This window comes from Caloenas nicobarica, chromosome 7, assembly GCF_036013445.1.
Source record: "Caloenas nicobarica isolate bCalNic1 chromosome 7, bCalNic1.hap1, whole genome shotgun sequence".
NCBI lineage: Eukaryota > Metazoa > Chordata > Aves > Columbiformes > Columbidae > Caloenas > Caloenas nicobarica.
In genome coordinates, this window is record NC_088251.1 from 22,601,493 (window position 1) to 22,620,277 (window position 18,785).

Sequence of the window (18,785 nt, forward strand, 5' to 3'; positions counted from 1 at the left end):
GAGTACTGGACTTGGACTTCGGTTGGTTTTGGTGCACTGGTCTGTGTTTCCTTTAAAATCACTTCATCTAGGAAAGCCTTGCCTTGAGAGGGAAGCAACTAAAGCTACTGTGAGAGAAATCTGGTACAGGCTTTTGCAAGAGGTTTTAAACCCTGTTAGTATATGCCAGAGGCTGTTTCTTTCCAGGTCTAAAGGGCTGAATAGGTGAGTGTCTTACAGGAGTTCTCAAGGGGCATCAACAACCTGTCTACTCCTGACTAAGGAGCAGATATCTCTGAATGCTGGTAGATTTTCTGTTTTTTTCTGATTTTTTTCTGCCTCCAATATATGCTTTCCTCATGTTTTCACTGGAGTAAGTGGTTCTAAATTCCAACAGATTCCCATCTTTTAATTTTGTCTTGCTCCTTTTTGCCAGTGCTGCCTGAGAGTTACAGCGTGCTGTAGCATCTAAGCTATTTCCATCCTCTCTTGCCCTGATCATCTGCCTCCTTTGCTAGGAGGATATAGGAGATTTGCTCCTAATTAACTGAGTAATTCTTGGCCAAATCCACCATTTCCAGAAGGCACTGTGGTACAAATCCACTCAAGAAAGGGCTCTCTCTTACCATTCAGCGACTCCTGTAAAAGATCTAGTATGTAGTGGAATTTCCCTGCATTTGATGAGTGACTGAAGATGAGGCAACACAAAACTGTCATGTGAAGTGAGTAATGGGCATTAAGTGAGGGAAGAAATAAAGACGCTTTTTGTCAAGCCAATGGATTTTTATCATCCCATTCCTTGTTTTTATGCTGAAGGTGTCTCTGGAACTGCTGCTCAGCAGACTTGGCCAGAAGTGAGCTCATTTCTCAAGGTGACCCTCATGCTTCATGCTGCAGAACACCAGGAGTTAATCCCTCCAAAATCAGAATGTAAGTATAGGAAATGCTGAGGAGCAGCACAGGGAACATGTAAAAAAAAATCCAAGATTGAACAGCTTCAAATTGACCAATTCCCTTCTTAGATTTAATCATATTTAAAGCTTTTGTTGTAGCCTCTAACCCTGGTTTATATGGAGGAGCATTAAGCTGAAAACACTGAAAGAACCCCATAGGATTGTTCATAATAATGCAATAATGATCAACCCTCTGGAAAGCGCCCTAGCCAATCGAGTAAAATAACTTTACAGCTCAAGGTCAAGGAGACACTCGATTTAAAAGATCTCTGGAGGCAATAGCCATGAGGGCAAGTTGCAGGGCTGAAAATTGGGAATGCACCCTGAAGAGGGCTGTGCCACCTGTGGGTTCTCTACGGGGAGCGCTGGAAGCTGCTTAATGTAAAGTTTTCAGGGTCCCGTTTACCTGGGTACAAACCTGAGGAGCGTTTGACCTCAGGAAGCCGCAGGCAGCTAACCGAGGCAGCGGTGGGGGATAAAGTCCAGATTCCTTCCAGCAGCCCTAATCTCTGGCAAGCGTGCGCGCACAAGCCGCTTCCTTTTCCAGTTTCGCTGCAGGAGGTTTCGCAGCAGGACCCAGCCCCAGCCCCCGCCGTAGCCTGTGTGTCCCGGGGAGCGGAGGACGCGGAGCCGCGGGCAGGAGGCACCGCCGGAGGGGCGGGGGCGGCGGCGCCGGCAGCGGGAGCGGCGCTACCTAGAGCCGGGGAGGGCGGGGGGCGGGCTGGGACCGCGCCCCGCCGCCTGCCCCTGCCTCCTCCACTCCGTAAGGGTGCGAGAGAAATTCTGGGGCATGTTCTCCTCCCTTCTCTCCTCTGATTTTCCCCTTTCCGAAAAGAGTCAAGGAGAAGAGATGAGGCGAGGGAGGGGAAAGTGAAATTCTAGGGTGCTGCTGGGAACTTTCATCCCTTCCCTGACATCTCTTTCCCTGCAGAGAAATGGAAGCGGCACCCCGCTGCCTCCGATGCGGAGCGGCTAGTGCCCTGCTCCCGGGAAAAGCCAGCTGCAGAGCCCGGGGAGAGGGCAGCTCCTGAGCCCGCCAGCCGAGCGAGAACGTGATGCTTGAAGAAGCTTCTGCCCACTTTGTACAGGAAGGATGGAGATCTTCGCAGCACTTGGGCTGCTGGTAGAGCTCTCGAGTCTGTTATCCTGTTTCAGATGCACGGAGGTAAGAAATTGTTATTCTTCTGTCTGCTTGTAAGAAGCCACATGGCTTTTTTAGTATCCTTGCTGCAAGTGGATCTTGATATTACTTGAATATGTTTTCTAAAGCATCCAGGCAGCTGTAGTGGCTGGGAAAGGTTGGGAGCTTGGGGAGGGATTCATTTCATTATGCATATGAAATTCAGAAAAGGAAACAAAGCAGGAAAGGAGGATGCACAAGGGCTTGCAGATGCTTTGGCTCTGGCTTCCTATTTTTCTTAAGTGCTGCAGTGACTTTGGCAGGAAAGATCCTTTGTTTCTGTTCTTTGCTGATTGTCTGATTACCCCTATTGCTGTTGTGGACAGATGATTTATAGCCACATGGACCTGAGGCAGTGACTGCAGTACAGACTGTTTGCACTAAAATTTAGTGGTGGCGATGGTCGGCATTGAGGGATTTTGGAAACTGCTACCGTAACTGGCAGCAAGTAATTTTTCATTAGAAGGGAAGCATATTACTTGGACTGCAGTTCTTTCCTTTATGGTTGGTCTCCAAGAAGAGCAGGTTCAGGCTTTCACGTATAGTCTGTTATTAGTCCAACGCATCCCTCTATCGCCTGCAGGCTGACATGTGTGTGCAGGTGCACACTGACAGCTATAAGAGTTGAAAGACCTGGATTGTGGCTCAGTCACGTGTTTGGTGCAGTCACAAAAGTGTAACTTATCTCACTTTCCTCTCTTTGCAAAGAACTTTGAGGTCCTTAGCTCAGTCCTTCAGCCCTGTTGATTCACAGACCATTCTGTGGGCTCCAAATAGCCTGATGCATGTAGATAGATGGATTTTGGCTGAAAAGGGTGTTTTTCAGTTAAATGCTGTTTTATCTGTGCATCCTCTTGTGCATATGCATTTGAGATTTGATCTGCTGTTTCTGAACCATGTCAGAAATTAATCTTCAGTATGCAATTCACATTCTGACTTCTGGAGAGTGATGCTGGAGCTGGGCCATGGTTATCAACACCTGCTGGACCATATTCATAAGCTTGATTGGAAAATGACATCTGCTATGAAAAGGTGTCATTCTTGTCAGGTGTCTATGGGAACTATCCCTGCTTATTCCAGAGGTGGATTTGGTTTAATTCCAAGTTTTACTCTTGCCCTTTTCCAGGGAGAGGTGAAGCTGAGAGAATCAAAATCACTATATTTTGAAGAAAAATAGAAGCAGTTCCAATAGCTAGTTTTCTTTATATGCACAAGTCTGCTCTTTGAATTAGAAACCCTTAAATATAAGGTTTCATCTAAAAGTTTTTAAACATGAATTAAACTACATGGAGCTAGCAGAAGCATGTACAGTTTCTTCTTTTCACTCTGAGTCTGTGAAGATCTTGCACCTGCCTACACATCACGTAATGATGTTGAAGCAGAGATCCCTATCTCTCATTCAGAAGTCAAGTTATAAACAACAAAAATGCTGCCTACAAGAGGAAATGCAGGTTTGGAGTTGGTAGGATGCTGGGAATCTGAGGGCTTTGATTCATGTTTTTTGTTCTTAGCTATTTAACCCTATTTGGATAATAATACCATGGGCCATAGCACACTCTCATGTATTAAAAACAAAATCCTTCAAAAGCCTTGTTGGATTTTCTTCTTTAGGTGTTTCTCACTTTGTATATGCACGTTTATTACTATTTTAACAGGAACCCCTAGGCGTCATCCCATCATGTAGATACATCTCTGTTCACCGCTGTGGCCTTAGATGGCTTACCCTCTACATGGAGAGAGAAAGAGTGGTTATTCATTATTTTTCTTTCTGGTAACAATGACTTTTTTCTAGGTATCTCACTCAGGCTTCCAATTTTATGGGAAAAGAACAAGCAGAGCCCTGTAATGTAATGCTTAGATCAGGGGTAAATCTCTGCAGGCCAGAAATTATTCATTTTGTTGTTAGTGGGCAGAGCTGTGATTGGATTTGAAGAGGAGCTATGGGCAGAGCGGGGAAGAGGCTGGTTACTAGGGTGTGTTTGCCTAAAGCAGCAAAAGGCCGAGCTGCTTTTAGGACATGCTCGTGTTTATTTCATCGGATAATCATCTCTCAGCTTTTGCTCTGTTTCTTTTCCCAGGCTTTCCTGGGATCCAAGCCTAACCAAAACCATCTGCAGAGTGCAGGTAAGAACAAGAAGTTGTTAGTTCAGTCATCGGGCAGATCCTTTCCTGCAGTGGTGATCTGAGACCATAGGTACGATGAACCACTGCTGCCTGGCATTCTTGGCATTCTTCCTTTCTTTCCATTACTTCTTCAGTCTTTTCTCATGCCTCAATGTCTGTTTATCTCCTTCCCCAAAATGGCCAGACTGCTTTCTTTTCTTCATGTCTGATACTCTTGCTGATACTATCTGATACTCTATTCCTCCCATATGTTCTTTCATCTCTTTCTCTGCCTCAGACTTTTTTGCATGCTCACCTTTCCTCCTCTGTAATAACTATTGAATTCTCATACGTCCCCCTCTGAGGGTTCCAGTCGGTGCAAAGTGCATGGTGTGTTTTCTAGACACCTACCTGTAACTGCTTCTCTTTTTGTACCTTGCAGTTAACCTTCAGCTGTCACCGACCCACTCTGGGCTTGGCAGTGGCTTGAAGGCAAATGGCATGAGGCAATTTCTTTGTACCCCTGCTGTTTGCCCTACGTGCCTTTAAGGCAGAAGGGTTTTCTGAAAGTGTTGGCTTCTTTTTTGTTTATTCATTGACTAGAGCTATAAATATCATCCATCTCTGAGTCTGCTTTCCCCATGTTATGGATTCTAGAAAGCCCACCCTCGCACAGTCTTGTTCTGTTTGCCTTTTTCTTATTTCAGGGTCACGAATGGAGAGGTTTTTTTCTTACGTTAAAGACCATATTAAATTAATTGTTGGGGTTTCTTTACATGAGATAATTCACATGGGCACTGGCCTAGAACATTGGCACCTGCACTTTCCTCAAAATAGGTTCCTTTTCCCTTCCTGTACATTAGCCAGGTTCAGATAAGGCAGGTGATATGCTAATGCGTATAGGGAACATACATACAATGAAATACAATGTCATTTCCCACCTTCCTGCTTTACAGAATGGAATTATAGCTATTTTTAAACTCTTCTCAGTTTCAATCAATTTAGACAGGCTATTAATCTTCTAAAGAGCCTAGGATCAAATTTAAGAACATCTTATTCAGGTGCCAAAGCAGGTGGAGAAGGAAGTGGAGGAGTGTGTGCCAGGCCGAAGTGCTGTTCCAGAGTAAGTGAATACATCTGTTGAAATGAATGGTAATAAAAACCAGATCAAATTGTCCATGTTTGTGCCCAGAGTTAACACATTTCAAAGGTCTGGGAAGTTCATAATTTTCCTATCAATTTGGTTTTTAGATAGTGTGTATTATAAACATTTTTTGAGCAGCTAGCTTGAAGAGTGATAGAATTAAAATCAAGCAAGTGGCAATCAAGACTGCAGATGCAGGAGGTGTTCCAGGAGATTGGCTGGTATCTCCCACATTACCTGAGCCTCCATATGTGATGCCTTAAGCGAAGCTAACAGCTCCCTTCTCTGCCCAGTGCCCAGCGTGTGTGGTGACGGACCTCTTGGGTATTACAGCGGCTCGCTGGCGGTCACGGAGACTGGGGCAGAGTGCCTCAGCTGGGCAGAGTTCCCTGATTATGTGCAGCAGTACCCAGACCGTGGCTTGGGAGACCACAACCACTGCAGGAACCCAGATGGGGGAACCACACCCTGGTGCTTCTACCGGCTCACGTCAGGGGCCATCGGCTGGGCCAACTGCGACTGTAACCAAGGTGAGGGCTGCTGCGTGTCCCTGCCAGCGCCTGGGCTGCGCTGTCTCGGGGAGCTCGGCCAGGAACGTGTGCTGCACAGACTTGCAGGCAGCAGGTGGGAAACCCTGTGAAAGAAGCACAGTACAGTAACTGTCCTCAGTTGTCAAAATAATCAGGACCAGAGGCTAGCCTGTGTGGGAGAAGAACGTCTGTATATAGTAGGGGGTGGATTTAGGCTGCTGTAGCCATAATGCCTTGTATAGACGTTTTTATTCTCATACAAGGAGACTTCTTTTTTTTACTGTTAACATATGCCACTCTGAAAACAGTTCAAGTTATGTGGAAAACAACCCACTCCTGCTCCTTAAGTGTCCATATCAGAGCTTTCCTCATGTAATTATAGCAGTTCAAATGTAACAGAGAAAAATGTTCCGTGGCTGGGTTTGTAAACCTTCTGTGCCAATGTAGGTCATGGGCTTACTTTAAAACTCCTCACAGTGCCGACGCAAGGACTTCTGCTTATTTTGAGACATGCAAGAGAGCTGTACCCTGACTCCAGTGCAGCAATCTTGAAAATGTTCTCTTTGTCCTCCTGTTTTCTGACTTTCCTGCCTTTTCCTGCATTTTTCGAAGCAGTTAAAGCACTAGTTTAACAAATGATACTACAAAGTCTTTTCCCTTGTCAGTGGAAGCGCTCTCAAAACCAGTGCCATTAAACGGAAGGATACAGCAAGTGTAGTTGTGCTGTGTGCCTGCATTGAGGTATTATACTACAGACAGAGGTGTACCCTTCTCCTAGTACATAAATGAGCAAGGATATATGCTTTCTAAACAGTGCTAGATATTTGTAGTGCAGTGGGAACTGAAAGTGCATTTACATTGGCTTTCTGTTTTCTTAGAGAAATTAAAGAGTATTCACCTGCTGTTCCTGAACATCTAGCTGTAACAACAGTGACTCCCATAGGTGAGATGATTGATGGAAAATAAATCAGTGGAGTGTCATAGGAATTAGACTGACATTTCCATACACCTTTTCAAAGTGGCATGTAAAATCACACCCATTTCACAAGAGGAAAATCCTGGAGCTGTGTCAGAAGCCAAGTTTCCTGCCAGTATTGCCATGGCTTTGAAATGAACATAGGATCAACCATCCTCCCAACCAGCCACTGCTGGAACTGGGAAGGTGCCACATGCCACACTCCTTCATACAAGTCACTTCACTGACAGCACCAGCAAAACAGGGATGAGAAAAGCCAGGTGCAGTTCAAACCCAAGACTTGCTGATCTGAAACCTCCATCAGAAGATGGCAGCTTTTTTTTCCTTTCGGAAGGTGCTGTGCGGTTGGCCGAAGATAGCAGTGTGGAGCTGTACTTCAGTGGACTCTGGGGCACCATCTGTGCTGACCACTGGACTGACTGGGATGCCAGTGTTGTCTGCAGGCAACTAGGTCTCAGGTGGGAACCGCAGTCTGGTTGCAAGAGTTACGTGCTCATGGGGCCTGGTAAAGAACAGCCTCTGTGGTTACAGTCCCTCTGGCATAATGTGTTGACTGAGGGAGAGGAGTTTGTTTTGTGGGCGCACTTCCCACTTACCAGGGTTCTTCCCTACTCTTTTCTTTCCATGGTTATGTCAAATCCCAACCAGCATTTGCAAGAACATTTTAAAGCAATAATTTCTACTAAGTGCTTCAGGCTGTGATGAGTGAGATGTGAGATCATATCCCCCTTTTTAGTATTACCAGCTGGAGCTTCTGTAGTCACCTATTAGAAATTTTCAGAGTGTGAACCCTTTTCAGGTATCTGGGATTTGGACCTTCAGACTTCCAAACAGCAAGGAGATAAGGTCCACACAGAAGGAAGAAGGTGACTCAGATATTTAGATGTTTGAATCTGCTGATGGGTTTGTTCATCACTCTCAAATGAAGGTGCAATTTCTGACCAGATCAACTCCTCTTCAGTAAGCAGGAAGACAAAATAGTGGGAAGTGCTCTGCACTTGCTTGTACTTTCCCATTAGACTCTAAATAGCCATCCCTTTGTACACTCACAATTACTGGGCTATGAAATGCCACAACTGGGCTGGAGGGTCACAAGAACTGAGGGGAACTTGTAAATCAAGTAGTACTACAGCATTTCATTGCTCTGTTGCTTTCTCTGTACCAGTGAGATCGGCACAGCTGGGAAGAAGAGTCATCCTGGACTGTGGCCTCTTCCCCTGCACCTGCAGTCAGCAAACTGCCATGGGGATGAGAAAGCCCTGCTGCAGTGCAGCTACCGGGAAGCGGTGTCAGGAGCTTGTAACCATGGGAGTGCTATGGTAACGTGTGTCCCTCCAGAAGGTGAGTCTCCAGGGGAGGTTTCCTCCCTGTTTCTTGCATCAGTGTTGCTGATAAGGTGTAAAATGTAAGGTCAGGAAGCTGTGGAGAGCAAATCATTGGAGCACATTCTTCTGTCACCTGCTATACAGGTGGTTATCTTCCTTCCAGTGGAAGATTATCCATCCTTTCCCAGTCCCAAATACTCAGAGTGGGCATACTTCTACAATCACTGAATGACGGATGTTGCTTATGACCACATCCCCTTTTTATCAACCCAGATTTTGTCTGCAGCCAGCAAAGTCCTCATCACTGTAGCAGCCAGTTAAAGAGCCATCTCTGGACCAGCAGCAACTCATGCTGTCGGCTGCAATCATGGATGCTTCTTGAGGGGCTTGGAGGGGAGGATGTGGTAGAGTGGGACAAGAGCATCCCAAGAACTGCCGAATGTGCTTTGTCTCCATCTTGCTCTGTTGTGCTCTTTCCCTTTCTTGAAGCACAGGTGTAGGTGCCCCGCTGCGTTTGGTTGGGGGAAAGGAGAGCTTTGAAGGGCGAGTGGAGGTTTACCATGATGGCAAGTGGGGTACCATCTGTGATGACCAGTGGGACGACCGGGATGCTGAAGTAGTTTGTAGGCAGCTGGGACTCAGGTAATTTCCCTGCTGTACATCGTGGAGTGGTAACAGAGGTAGGCAGAATGAAGAGCGTGAGAACATGTCCCTTCGCTATAGTACAAGCCCTTTCTAGAGGAGGTATAAATAAATCCTGCGAAAGATAATTCTGATCACCTCATAAAGGGATTTTGTTCTTAATTTCTGTCAGTTTTATGGGTTTATGGTGTGAAAAAAGTTGCCGCATCCCTATCTAAGGTTTGTTTGTGTTTATCCCTGTTCTTTTTTTTTTTTTTTTTTTGTCCTAATGCAAATGTTCTTGGCCTCAGTGATAACTTGTCATGGTGATTTCCATATGTGAACTGCAGTTGTTTACTTGGTTAAGTTTAAACACCTCGAGTTCCACTGACTGCCCTTATTGTCTTCAGTCAGCAATGCAAGAGAGCTCACCTCATTCTCCTGTGTGCCATTCAGTGCTTAACATGGGAGCTGTTGTATACTGAGCATTCTTTAAAGTCACACTGCTTACAATAGATAATTCAAGTTTGGATCCCTCAAACTTTGGGAGTTTTGCCTGTCACTGAGACTGAAACATCATTGTCCTCAGGACTCCTCATGTGTCTGAACTGCTCATGTTGTGGGCACAGTTTTGTTATGTGTTGGAAGGTCTTGTTACAAAACTTTCCAATAAGGTATTTTGATTAACAGTGAGCAACACCACTGTGTCAGAATTGTCATATTATCTATGGGAGGATGCTGGCCTAGTGTAGGAGAGCGCCTGTGCAAGGGTATAGGGCTGTGACCTTCCTTACTGAGCACGTGTCTGTACCATCTGCAGTGGGAACCCAAAAGCCTTGTCGTGGGCTCACTACGGGCAGGGATCTGGCCCAATCCTGCTGGATGAAGTGGAGTGCTCAGGCAATGAACTCTCACTTGACCAGTGCAAGAAGAGTGACTGGGGACAGCAGAACTGTGACCACATTGAAGATGCTGGGGTCTCCTGTGACCCTTTCACAGGTACAGATCTACAGCTCTACACCAGTCAGATGCGGCCAGTCTTACTCCCGATTACACGGCTTGCTCAGCAGACAGCTCCTGTGTACGACTCCCACAGGGGCTGCCAGATGTGGAGGCAGAGAGCAGACAGCAGGTGGGAATGAGCCTGCCAGCCTTGGTGGTGTTCCCAGGGTTTTCCACGGGTGGCATGGAAAGGCTGAGGTGAATCCTCCCTGGCAGATGGGCATGTTTGGGAGCAATGAATGTTTGGGTTTTGAGTGCCCATGGATATCCATGTCTTTGGTTTCTTTCACTCATGGGCTGCACAGAGACTTCAGCAGTGGGGCACGGGCTCTCTCTTTTTCTCCTCTGCTGAGTGCTGATCTTCCCTTCTCCCACCCCTTGCAGAGGGCACTGTCAGGCTGGCTGGTGGCCGCAGCCCCCGTGAAGGCAGGGTAGAAGTTTATTACAACGGAGTCTGGGGCACAGTGTGCGATGATGGCTGGACAGACCTCAGTGCCCAGGTGGTCTGCAGGCAGCTGGGCTTCAGGTAGGACTGAGAGCGTATGTAGCATCTGTGCTTCCTTATTTCAGGGATTAAATTCCATCCTCCTCTGCTGAGCTAGGCTGGACCTTAATCCTTCAATGCTGTCTTTGTTTGAAGAGTTATTACCATTATACAACTTTATTCAGAAAATATTAATAGAATAATAGGTATCCACGTAATTTCCCTGGGGAAAAAAAAAGTGTGTTGTCTCTTGCCTCAGCCTGTTTTGAAAGCAGATAACAGGCTTGATACTGTCTTTATGAACCCCCACTGAAGTCAGAGAGTTCTCTTAATACTCCTTAAATTTGCAGGTGTATCAGCTCAGCACTGCCACTCCCTCTGCTCTGCCAGCTAAATGATATCACCCGTCTGGTCTGTCAGCTAAACACATCACCTGCTTCAGTAGCTGAACGAAGACCATCAGGGGAAAAAAGAGCAGTATTAGGGATTTTCGTAATGTTTTTCTTTCAGTCCCTTGTGACCCTTTGGTTATGGTTTTGGGGAAGACTTAAAATCAGGATACTCTAGTCTTGGAGCTAGTACAGGTGGTTTTTTGTGTGTGTGTGTGTAAGTTGGAGGGGGGCGGGGCTGGTTTTGGTCTTTTTGGTGGTTTTTTTAGTATGATTAGGGTATCCTTGTAAAATTTCAGCTTTATAGACTGAGAAAAAGACTAAACTAAATTATTCTGTTTGAGTTGAGCTGCATACTGTGTCATCTCATGTAGTGCCTCAAAGTTTTCAGCTTTCTGCTTTTCAGTTCCAGGTAGCTGCTTCCTATAAAAGGAAGTAGAATTAATTAAATGTTGGTACTTTTGATGCCTCCTCTGCTAGCCCATCCACAAATTGATGTATCTGGTGTCACATCTGCAAAGCAGCCTCTATAGTGTAGCTGGCCCTCTGTGATACTGTGACTGTGCTTTTGACCTGACAATAGAAAATGGACTGGTCTGAGTGGGCCTTCCTGAAAACTGAAGCTGGTGAGATGCGCAAGCTGCTTGGCTGCCATCCTGTGTATCACTGAGTGGTGTAGGTCAGGAGGCCTCCAATACCACAGCTGAGTTCTGCAGTGGAGTTTCCCTTGGGGTCTGAGCTTAGGTCCCTCTGTTCGACTAATGAGTTTTAATTAATCCGATGTTATGTTCTGTTTCGTTTTTCTAGTGGTCCTGCTACCCTGGCCTCTGAAGGGGACTATGCTGCTGGCCAAGGCTTTATTTTACTGGATGATGTGGCTTGTGTGGGGACAGAGCTGTCCCTCCTGGACTGTCCCCACAGCAACTGGGGGCAGCATGACTGCTCACATGCTGAGGATGTGGGAGTTCGCTGTTCCCCCGAGAGCAACACAGTCATGGATGGCAGCCTGGGTAACTCGCCTTGCCTCTCACGCTAGATGGTGGGGAAGTTCATTTGATGATCTGTTCCTTTGGAAGTTCTGGCAGATGTGGGAGTTTTCCCTGTGCTGTCTCAGTGAGTGGGCTGCTTGTTGAGCAGGACTCCTAGGAACAAACCCCGGCTGTCTTGGAGCACGGCCACAGAGCTGTGGCTCCACCAGACTTATGGTCAGTCCTTCAGAGAAAATGAAACTGGAGACAATTGTGTTGGTGGTCTCTAAAACAAACCTGAGGGGCTGAGGAATGGTGGCTGCCTTAGTGTGCTGTTGCTCACTGATGGCATGTCTCAGCCCCATGTCTGTGGGAACACGGGACTCTTTAACTAGACCCTTTAGGAAACTGGTGTAGTTACGTTAGTGTCACACCTTGCCAAGACAAGACAACTTCAGATGTGAGGGTCTGTTGTGTGGAAATCTGCACTCTCATGTGTGGATGACACACTTTTAATTAAAATTGTGAATGTATTTCAAGTTAGCATAATTTCTTCATTTATATGAGGCCTGATACTCTCCTCTTTCCCTACTACAAGAGACTTCCCAGTTTGTCAGACATTTTTTATTGAAATAGACAGCATCTAACGTTTTTGTATTTCCTGGATGTAGAACTCTTCTCTTGCTTAGAATAATGTAATAGTTTTATATTTAATTGACTTCTTTCCCAGACATGTTTAAGCTTGTCCACTCTTGGCTCAGAAGTTAATACCTTTCCTTCTGTTCTTGTTCTCCTCTTTACTCAGCTTTCAGAATATGATCCAATAATGTTTTTCAGTATGTATTAAATAAATATGTATATAGTTTTTTGCACAGCACAGAAGTGAAATGTCTTCATGTAGAAACACTCCTTTTTAAAAATTTTTTCCTTTTCTTTCTGGTATCTGGGATTAATCTTTTCCTATAGGACCCAAGTTCTGGGCACCTCACACTCTCATGCAACCCATGTGTTTTCTCCTGCAGGGCCTCCTGTGCGGCTGGTGGATGGAGAAAGCACCAAGGAGGGACGGGTTGAGGTATTCCTGAATGGGCAGTGGGGCAGCGTCTGTGATGATGGCTGGACAGACAGAGATGCTGCAGTGGTTTGCAGGCAACTGGGATTCAGGTGAGAGCTCTGGTACAGGCATCTTACAGATAGAAACAGCTCTCAGGGGATATAACTTCTTCTGGACCTGTTTCTGGGGGCTTAATTTCTTAGTTTTGGCATATCTACATATGCTTGAGGGAGTAGGGTTCTGTTTTCACTGTACTACTGTCTGTGCGTGGAGTGACACATAAATATTATTTCTCTTAAAATGTTTGGTGTGCCAGGTTAACCTGCCTCCTGCTTACTGCAGGTTAGCCATCTTCTCTCTAATTGCAGTGGTACAGCAAAAGCCAGGGCAATGGCTTATTTTGGTGAAGGTCACGGGCCCATCCACCTGGACAATGTAGAATGCAGCGGCACGGAGCACACCCTGGGGCAATGTGTCAGGCCTGGCACTGGGACTCACAGCTGCTGGCACAGTGAGGATGCTGGTGTGATCTGTGACTATGTGGAAGAGAAGGTCCAAGATATCAGGAGAACAGGTGATTTGTCCATTTCTTCTGTGCAGAAATCTGGAGCTCCAGTTGTAGGATCTCTGCATGCTTTTATGCTTTTTCCCTGTAGTTCTTCTCTTTGGCTGAAACTTTACCTACAAAATAAGCATGTCCTGTCCTGCACCTCCTACGTTTTCCTTGTTTTCATTGTCTCTTCTTAGGAGCACAGAGTGCTCCAGACTAGTCTGAGGAGCTCCACCCATGTCAGGCCTTCAAGCCTGCAGATCTTCCCCACAGTCACACCACCATACCCTTCCTTAGAGCAGTAACCATGAGCAAACTTTGGGTTTTGGAATACTGAGGAAAAAGCTGTAGAGGTCCCATTCCTGGCATAAGACTACAGATACTGCAGGTAAGCACCTGCACCAAAACTGAGGAAACCTGTGGGATCAAATCTATAAATTCCATACGCACAACACAATGCAGTTAACTACCATGTGGATTAATGCCCTCAGGGAGGGTGAGTGGTATTTGGCTCTGTGACAGCAGCACTTGTTGATACTGAAGCTGAAGATATCTACCCAACTGCTCTAACTTTGCTGTGCAGGTCCAGAGTCTGGTGTGTGTGGGATGCGCCTGCTTCATCGTCGCAAAAAAAGGATCATAGGTGGCAACAAGTCCCTCAGGTACTACCCTGTAATTGCCAGGAAAGCCAGAACTGCTTCCAGCTTTCCTACAGGCTCTGGAAATAGCCTGGCAAATGCTGAGTATATTAACCACATTTTCATTGGTGATTTTTGAACTTGATTTGAATCAGTGGGCCTATCTAGGGAAGAATGCATGCCAGCTGAGCCCAGATGGGGCAGAGTGGATGGCAAAAGAGGAAAACAGCTCCCAAGTGTGTGACACTTATTATTCCTCTGTTTCTTCTTCAGAGGCAGTTGGCCATGGCAGGCCTCACTACGGTTGAAAGGTTTTCGTCGAGATACTCGTCTGCTGTGTGGAGCAACACTGATCAGCAGCTGCTGGGTAGTGACTGCAGCCCACTGCTTCAAAAGGTGCGTTTGTGAGTACGCAGCCCCGAGGGATACCCAGTGATGAACAAGATAACCTCATACAAGGTTCCCAGCCTGGCGGAAACACTTGATCAAAGTTTCTAAACCAAGATCTTCAGGTTAGGATGTGTGTGATCTTGGAGCACTTAAGGTGATGACTCAATACAGGCTTGCTTGATCCTTCACTGCTTAACACCTGCCCTCTTAACTTTGAGGCTTTACAACTTAAAAGGAACAGCATTTTGCTATTCTTCAGTGCTTTAAGGAACTGTGAACAGATAAGGTCACAAGCCTGTTGCTACTATTGTAGCCCTTTTTATAGGAAAAAAAGTCCTGTGTGTGCTAGGTAGTGATTTGGGACACCCATTGACTGCAATGGTTGGCATTATCACACCTGCTAAAGAGGTCCCACAGTCCTGTAGCTGGCACTTTCTTATCGGTTTGTGAGGAGGTGGTTCAGTCTCACACCAACTGAGACTTGTGTGAGTCTGTTTCCCTCTTAATAGGAGTATCAAGATCTTGAGTATCTTTTTCTCCAGATTTGGTGTTGATGTGCGGCGCTACCTGCTGCGGGTGGGCGATTACCACACAGGTGTGAAGGATGAGTTTGAGAGGGAGCTGCCCGTGGAGCAGATTGTCCTCCACAGGAACTACTGGGCCGGCAGCAACGATAATGACATTGCCCTGGTCCGGATGCGGGGCAGAGAGGGGCACTGTCTCTCCTTCAATCGCCACGTTCTGCCTGTCTGCCTGCCCAGCAGGAAAGAGAAGTCTGACATCAACAGGCAAGCCTGCATCATCTCTGGCTGGGGGGACACAGGTGAGTGATGGGGCTCTGAGGGGCAAGAAAGGTGGGGAAGTCTGGGTTCAGAAGCCCACATGGGCCACTAATTTATGTCTGCACAACTGAAGGTTGTGTTCTTACTGCTCCTATTGTCTGTGCATCACATGGTGTTAAGGAGCGGTGACTTGAAGTGACTCATGCCATTGTGTTTTCTCCTGAATTTGAGGCTTCTTGAGCCTGTCTGTGGTGGAAGTTTTGATTGCCATAGCATCCCTCTGAGCTGTGGGAGAGAGCAATGCTGCCATCTGGCCGCAGTCCTCTCTTTCTTCCCCCCTCGACACATATTTGCCACAGCAGACCCCTTAGGCAGCAGCCTGTGCAGAACTGGTGTACAAAGCCTGTGGGAGGCCCCCACATTTCCATGACCTCCTGCCTTTTCCATGATAATGTAGTAGTGAAGTGGGGGCTTAGGGGTGGAAGGAATCTCTCTCAGACTGCCTTGCTCAATCTCCCTGGGTATTGCTGCAGGGACAGCTGGTCTCTGAGGCTGGTTTCTGCTCTGGGTTTGGGACAGCCTGTACTTGTCCTCTTGCAGCACATTGCTATGGACCTTCCTAGGTAAAAGGGAGCATGGAATATTCTAGAAAGTATTTACTATTAACTACTTAACTCTCTTAAGGCAATGTTTTAAAATGCTGGGCTTGGTGGAGTCCTGAAATGGATGCATTAGCAAGGTCTGGAGACAGCTTTAAACTCTAAACGAAGTTTTGTAACTGGCTGTCGAGTCCTTCCCCATTTGGGGATCAGAGATGCAACGCAGGGCGTGGTGCAATGAGGCCTTTCTGGGGCTGCTGTGACTAGAGCAAAGCCATATGTTCAGAAAGACTTGCTGCCAAAAGGCAAATAGCCCCAGGAGCTTGTCTGTTGATTTTGGGCTTACCATCCTTTCCATCTGTTTCCCTAGCTGTTACCCCAAGTGTTTAACTGCGAGTGTACATTGCCTTTGGAGTGAGTTGCTCCAGGTGCACATGTCACTTTGGGGTGTCTGGGGAGGATCAAGAAGCAGCTTAGTCGTGTCACTCCCTTAAGCTGTGCTGGGGCTTAATGGCGAGAATCCTTCCCACGCACCCAACCCAGCTTTCCCGATGAGAGGGGCAGTTACCTACTACCTTGTGAATTTACCATAAGCCTTGGACACAGAAAGGTTGTGCGCTAATATAGCACACGAACCTTATGTTCTGAGAAGTCTGTGGTAATAGATTTGAGCAAATAGAGGCAAATCTGGCCAAAGATGAAGTGAGGTCCCTTTGAATAATATTTGAATGCCTCTGAAACATCTTCAGAAACTCCTCTGAGGACCGAGCACTTTACAAATATTACTGCATTTATTTTCTTAAGAAAACACTGTCTACAGAGGAGGAAATGGAGGCTCAGAGAGGTGAAACAAACTGAACAAGGTTCAAGTTACTTGTTGGCAGAACCAAGAGTAAGATTCATCCTTTGATCTAACCTTTTTCCCCAACCTCTTCCCCATTTCTTTGATCTTACAGCTCTTTTTTGTGGTCTGGCTTGGCAGCACTGTTTTCTGAAGTTCTGGTGGTTCAGAGATGCTGAGCTTAGCCTATTTCTGTGCTGCAGTCTTGACATGAAATGTATAAATACCTGTTTTTGTGTGGAGCACTGTTGCTCTAGGTCACTGCTGTTGTCTGTAGGTGAGTTGGTGTGGCTGCTCTGTTCTGTTCCAGGGAAGTCCTATTCGAGAACCCTGCTGCAGGGGGTGGTGCCTCTTCTCCCACGGGAAGACTGTGCGGTCCGTTACGGGCAGAAGTTCACTAACCGCATGATTTGTGCTGGGAACCTCTCTGAAGATAAACGGGTGGATAGCTGCCAAGGTGACAGTGGAGGGCCACTCATGTGTCAGAGATCAAATGGACGCTGGATCATTTTGGGGATCACTTCCTGGGGCTACGGCTGTGGTCGGAAGGATTCCCCTGGTGTGTACACAAAGGTCAGCAAATACGTACCCTGGATCAAGAAAGTGACCAAGCTAGAATGAAAAACGTCTGAGCTCTAGGAACTTCAACGTATGGCCCTTCTGCCCTGCAGCAGCAGAAGGCTGTGGCCTCTGGCCTGTGACTGACTGATGGAGGTTTCTTTTGTTGCTGGACACTGGGAAAATACTTTAACATAGAACTGGGAGAAAATCAGTTATGACTGATTCTTTAAAGTCTTTGGTTTCACCTTAGTCCGTAATATCTGAGCAGAGAAAGCAGGTGCACACTGCTAAGAATGATAAGTCTATGTTGCTGTGGCTGAGTCCTGTAAAGCAATCACACTTTTTCCTTCACCCTGGCACACAGAAATGGTAGAAGTGGAGATATACCAGCCTCTGTAATTCTATTCCTGGTTTTGTACGTTTGGATACTTGAAAAATGCTGCAAGGAGATGTGAGATGCTTGTAAGAAGTCACCAGGCTCTGGCATAGTGGAAATCTTCAGATATTTTTTCATAACAGCTCTCTTCAATTCCAGGAATCAGAAGATTTGACCTGAGCTGAGGAACAGGCCAACAGTTGGGTTTTTTTCCCTTCCCTGTCGTGTCTCTAGAGGGAACCTTCTCTCTTCTGAACAGTAGGTCTGCTCCCATGTGATCCCTTCAAAGTGTTTGTTCCTGCTAAGAGATGCTTGTCCCTCCTGCTGTAATCCTGTATCACGCATTTCCAGCTGCCAGATGCTATGGTTTTATTGCTGCGTTCTCAATTTAGTGGTTCTTTAATATTTAGGTGGGGGTATTTTTCTTCCTTAAAGTAGCATCTCCTAGAATCAGGTGTTGGTGTGAGAGTAAATATTCATTTTTAAGAGACAATAGCTTTCTTGTCCTCATGATTCCTATGAAGAACTTAAAAATGTGACCTCAAAAGGCTGAATAGACACATGATTTTTCTTTAAATCTGAATGTAATGTTAATCTCAAACATTCGGGTGTTGAGTCACAATTTAACAGCAGTATGGGGACTTTTTCACCATAGTTACTAACTGCTCTCCATTTGTGATGTTAGTCTTTAACATCTCTGTGCTTGCAGTTTTCCCATGAAACATGGAAATGTTCCTCAGGTATAGATACACAATAAATACAGGGAGTGAATAATTTGCTTGAAGTGTAAAACAGTAAGTGTGCTGCAAAGCAGCTTCCTACTTCCCTGAAATGTGTCCTATTCTTGCAACCTCTGGTCTATGCTTTCTTTCTTCTCTTCTTTGCATTATTTCTCTTTTCTTCCCTCTCAGTGGGAGTAAACTGGCTTAACTTGAGGGTATGCAAGCAGTGCCATCAAGCTGTAGTTGTCAGCCTGAACAGAAATAATGCTGACGGAAAGCAGGGGCTATTGAATACTTCAATTTCTTCCTTCTCTCTCATCCAAACAAATGAAAAGAGTTTCCTCTTATGCCTTAACCTCGTTTGTAAGTTAATTTATTATTCTCAAGTAGGTAGAAAAATATAAAAATAGACAGAAAGGCTAAGTGCATTAACAGTGGTGCAGTGCACAGTGTCTTCTCGCTGTGTATAGACAAGCCAGAAAGAAGACAGGTCTGCTCAGGAGCAAAGACAGTAAAGCTTTGATGTATTTATATAACCAAGGACCCGAACATGCAGTAACAATACAGAATGAGACGCATGAACTTGTGCCAGACGTGCGTGTTTGGGGATTGCTCACG

At 46.0% G+C, this 18,785-nt stretch overlaps 1 protein-coding gene across 1 annotated transcript; it reads left to right on the plus strand.

Moving 5' to 3' along the window:
* Positions 1-660: 660 nt before the first annotated feature.
* On the plus strand, positions 661-18,365 carry LOC135990788 (neurotrypsin-like). Its single transcript, XM_065638830.1, has 17 exons — positions 661-701; positions 796-909; positions 1,864-2,097; positions 4,191-4,236; positions 5,653-5,889; positions 7,200-7,323; positions 8,031-8,206; positions 8,685-8,832; positions 9,632-9,810; positions 10,198-10,339; positions 11,494-11,696; positions 12,677-12,818; positions 13,077-13,282; positions 13,842-13,920; positions 14,170-14,292; positions 14,829-15,109; positions 16,819-18,365. Exons 3-17 carry the CDS (start codon positions 2,026-2,028, stop codon positions 17,127-17,129), a joined length of 2,469 nt encoding a protein of 822 aa, XP_065494902.1. The 5' UTR covers positions 661-701; positions 796-909; positions 1,864-2,025; the 3' UTR covers positions 17,130-18,365.
* The last annotated feature ends 420 nt before the right edge of the window (positions 18,366-18,785 follow it).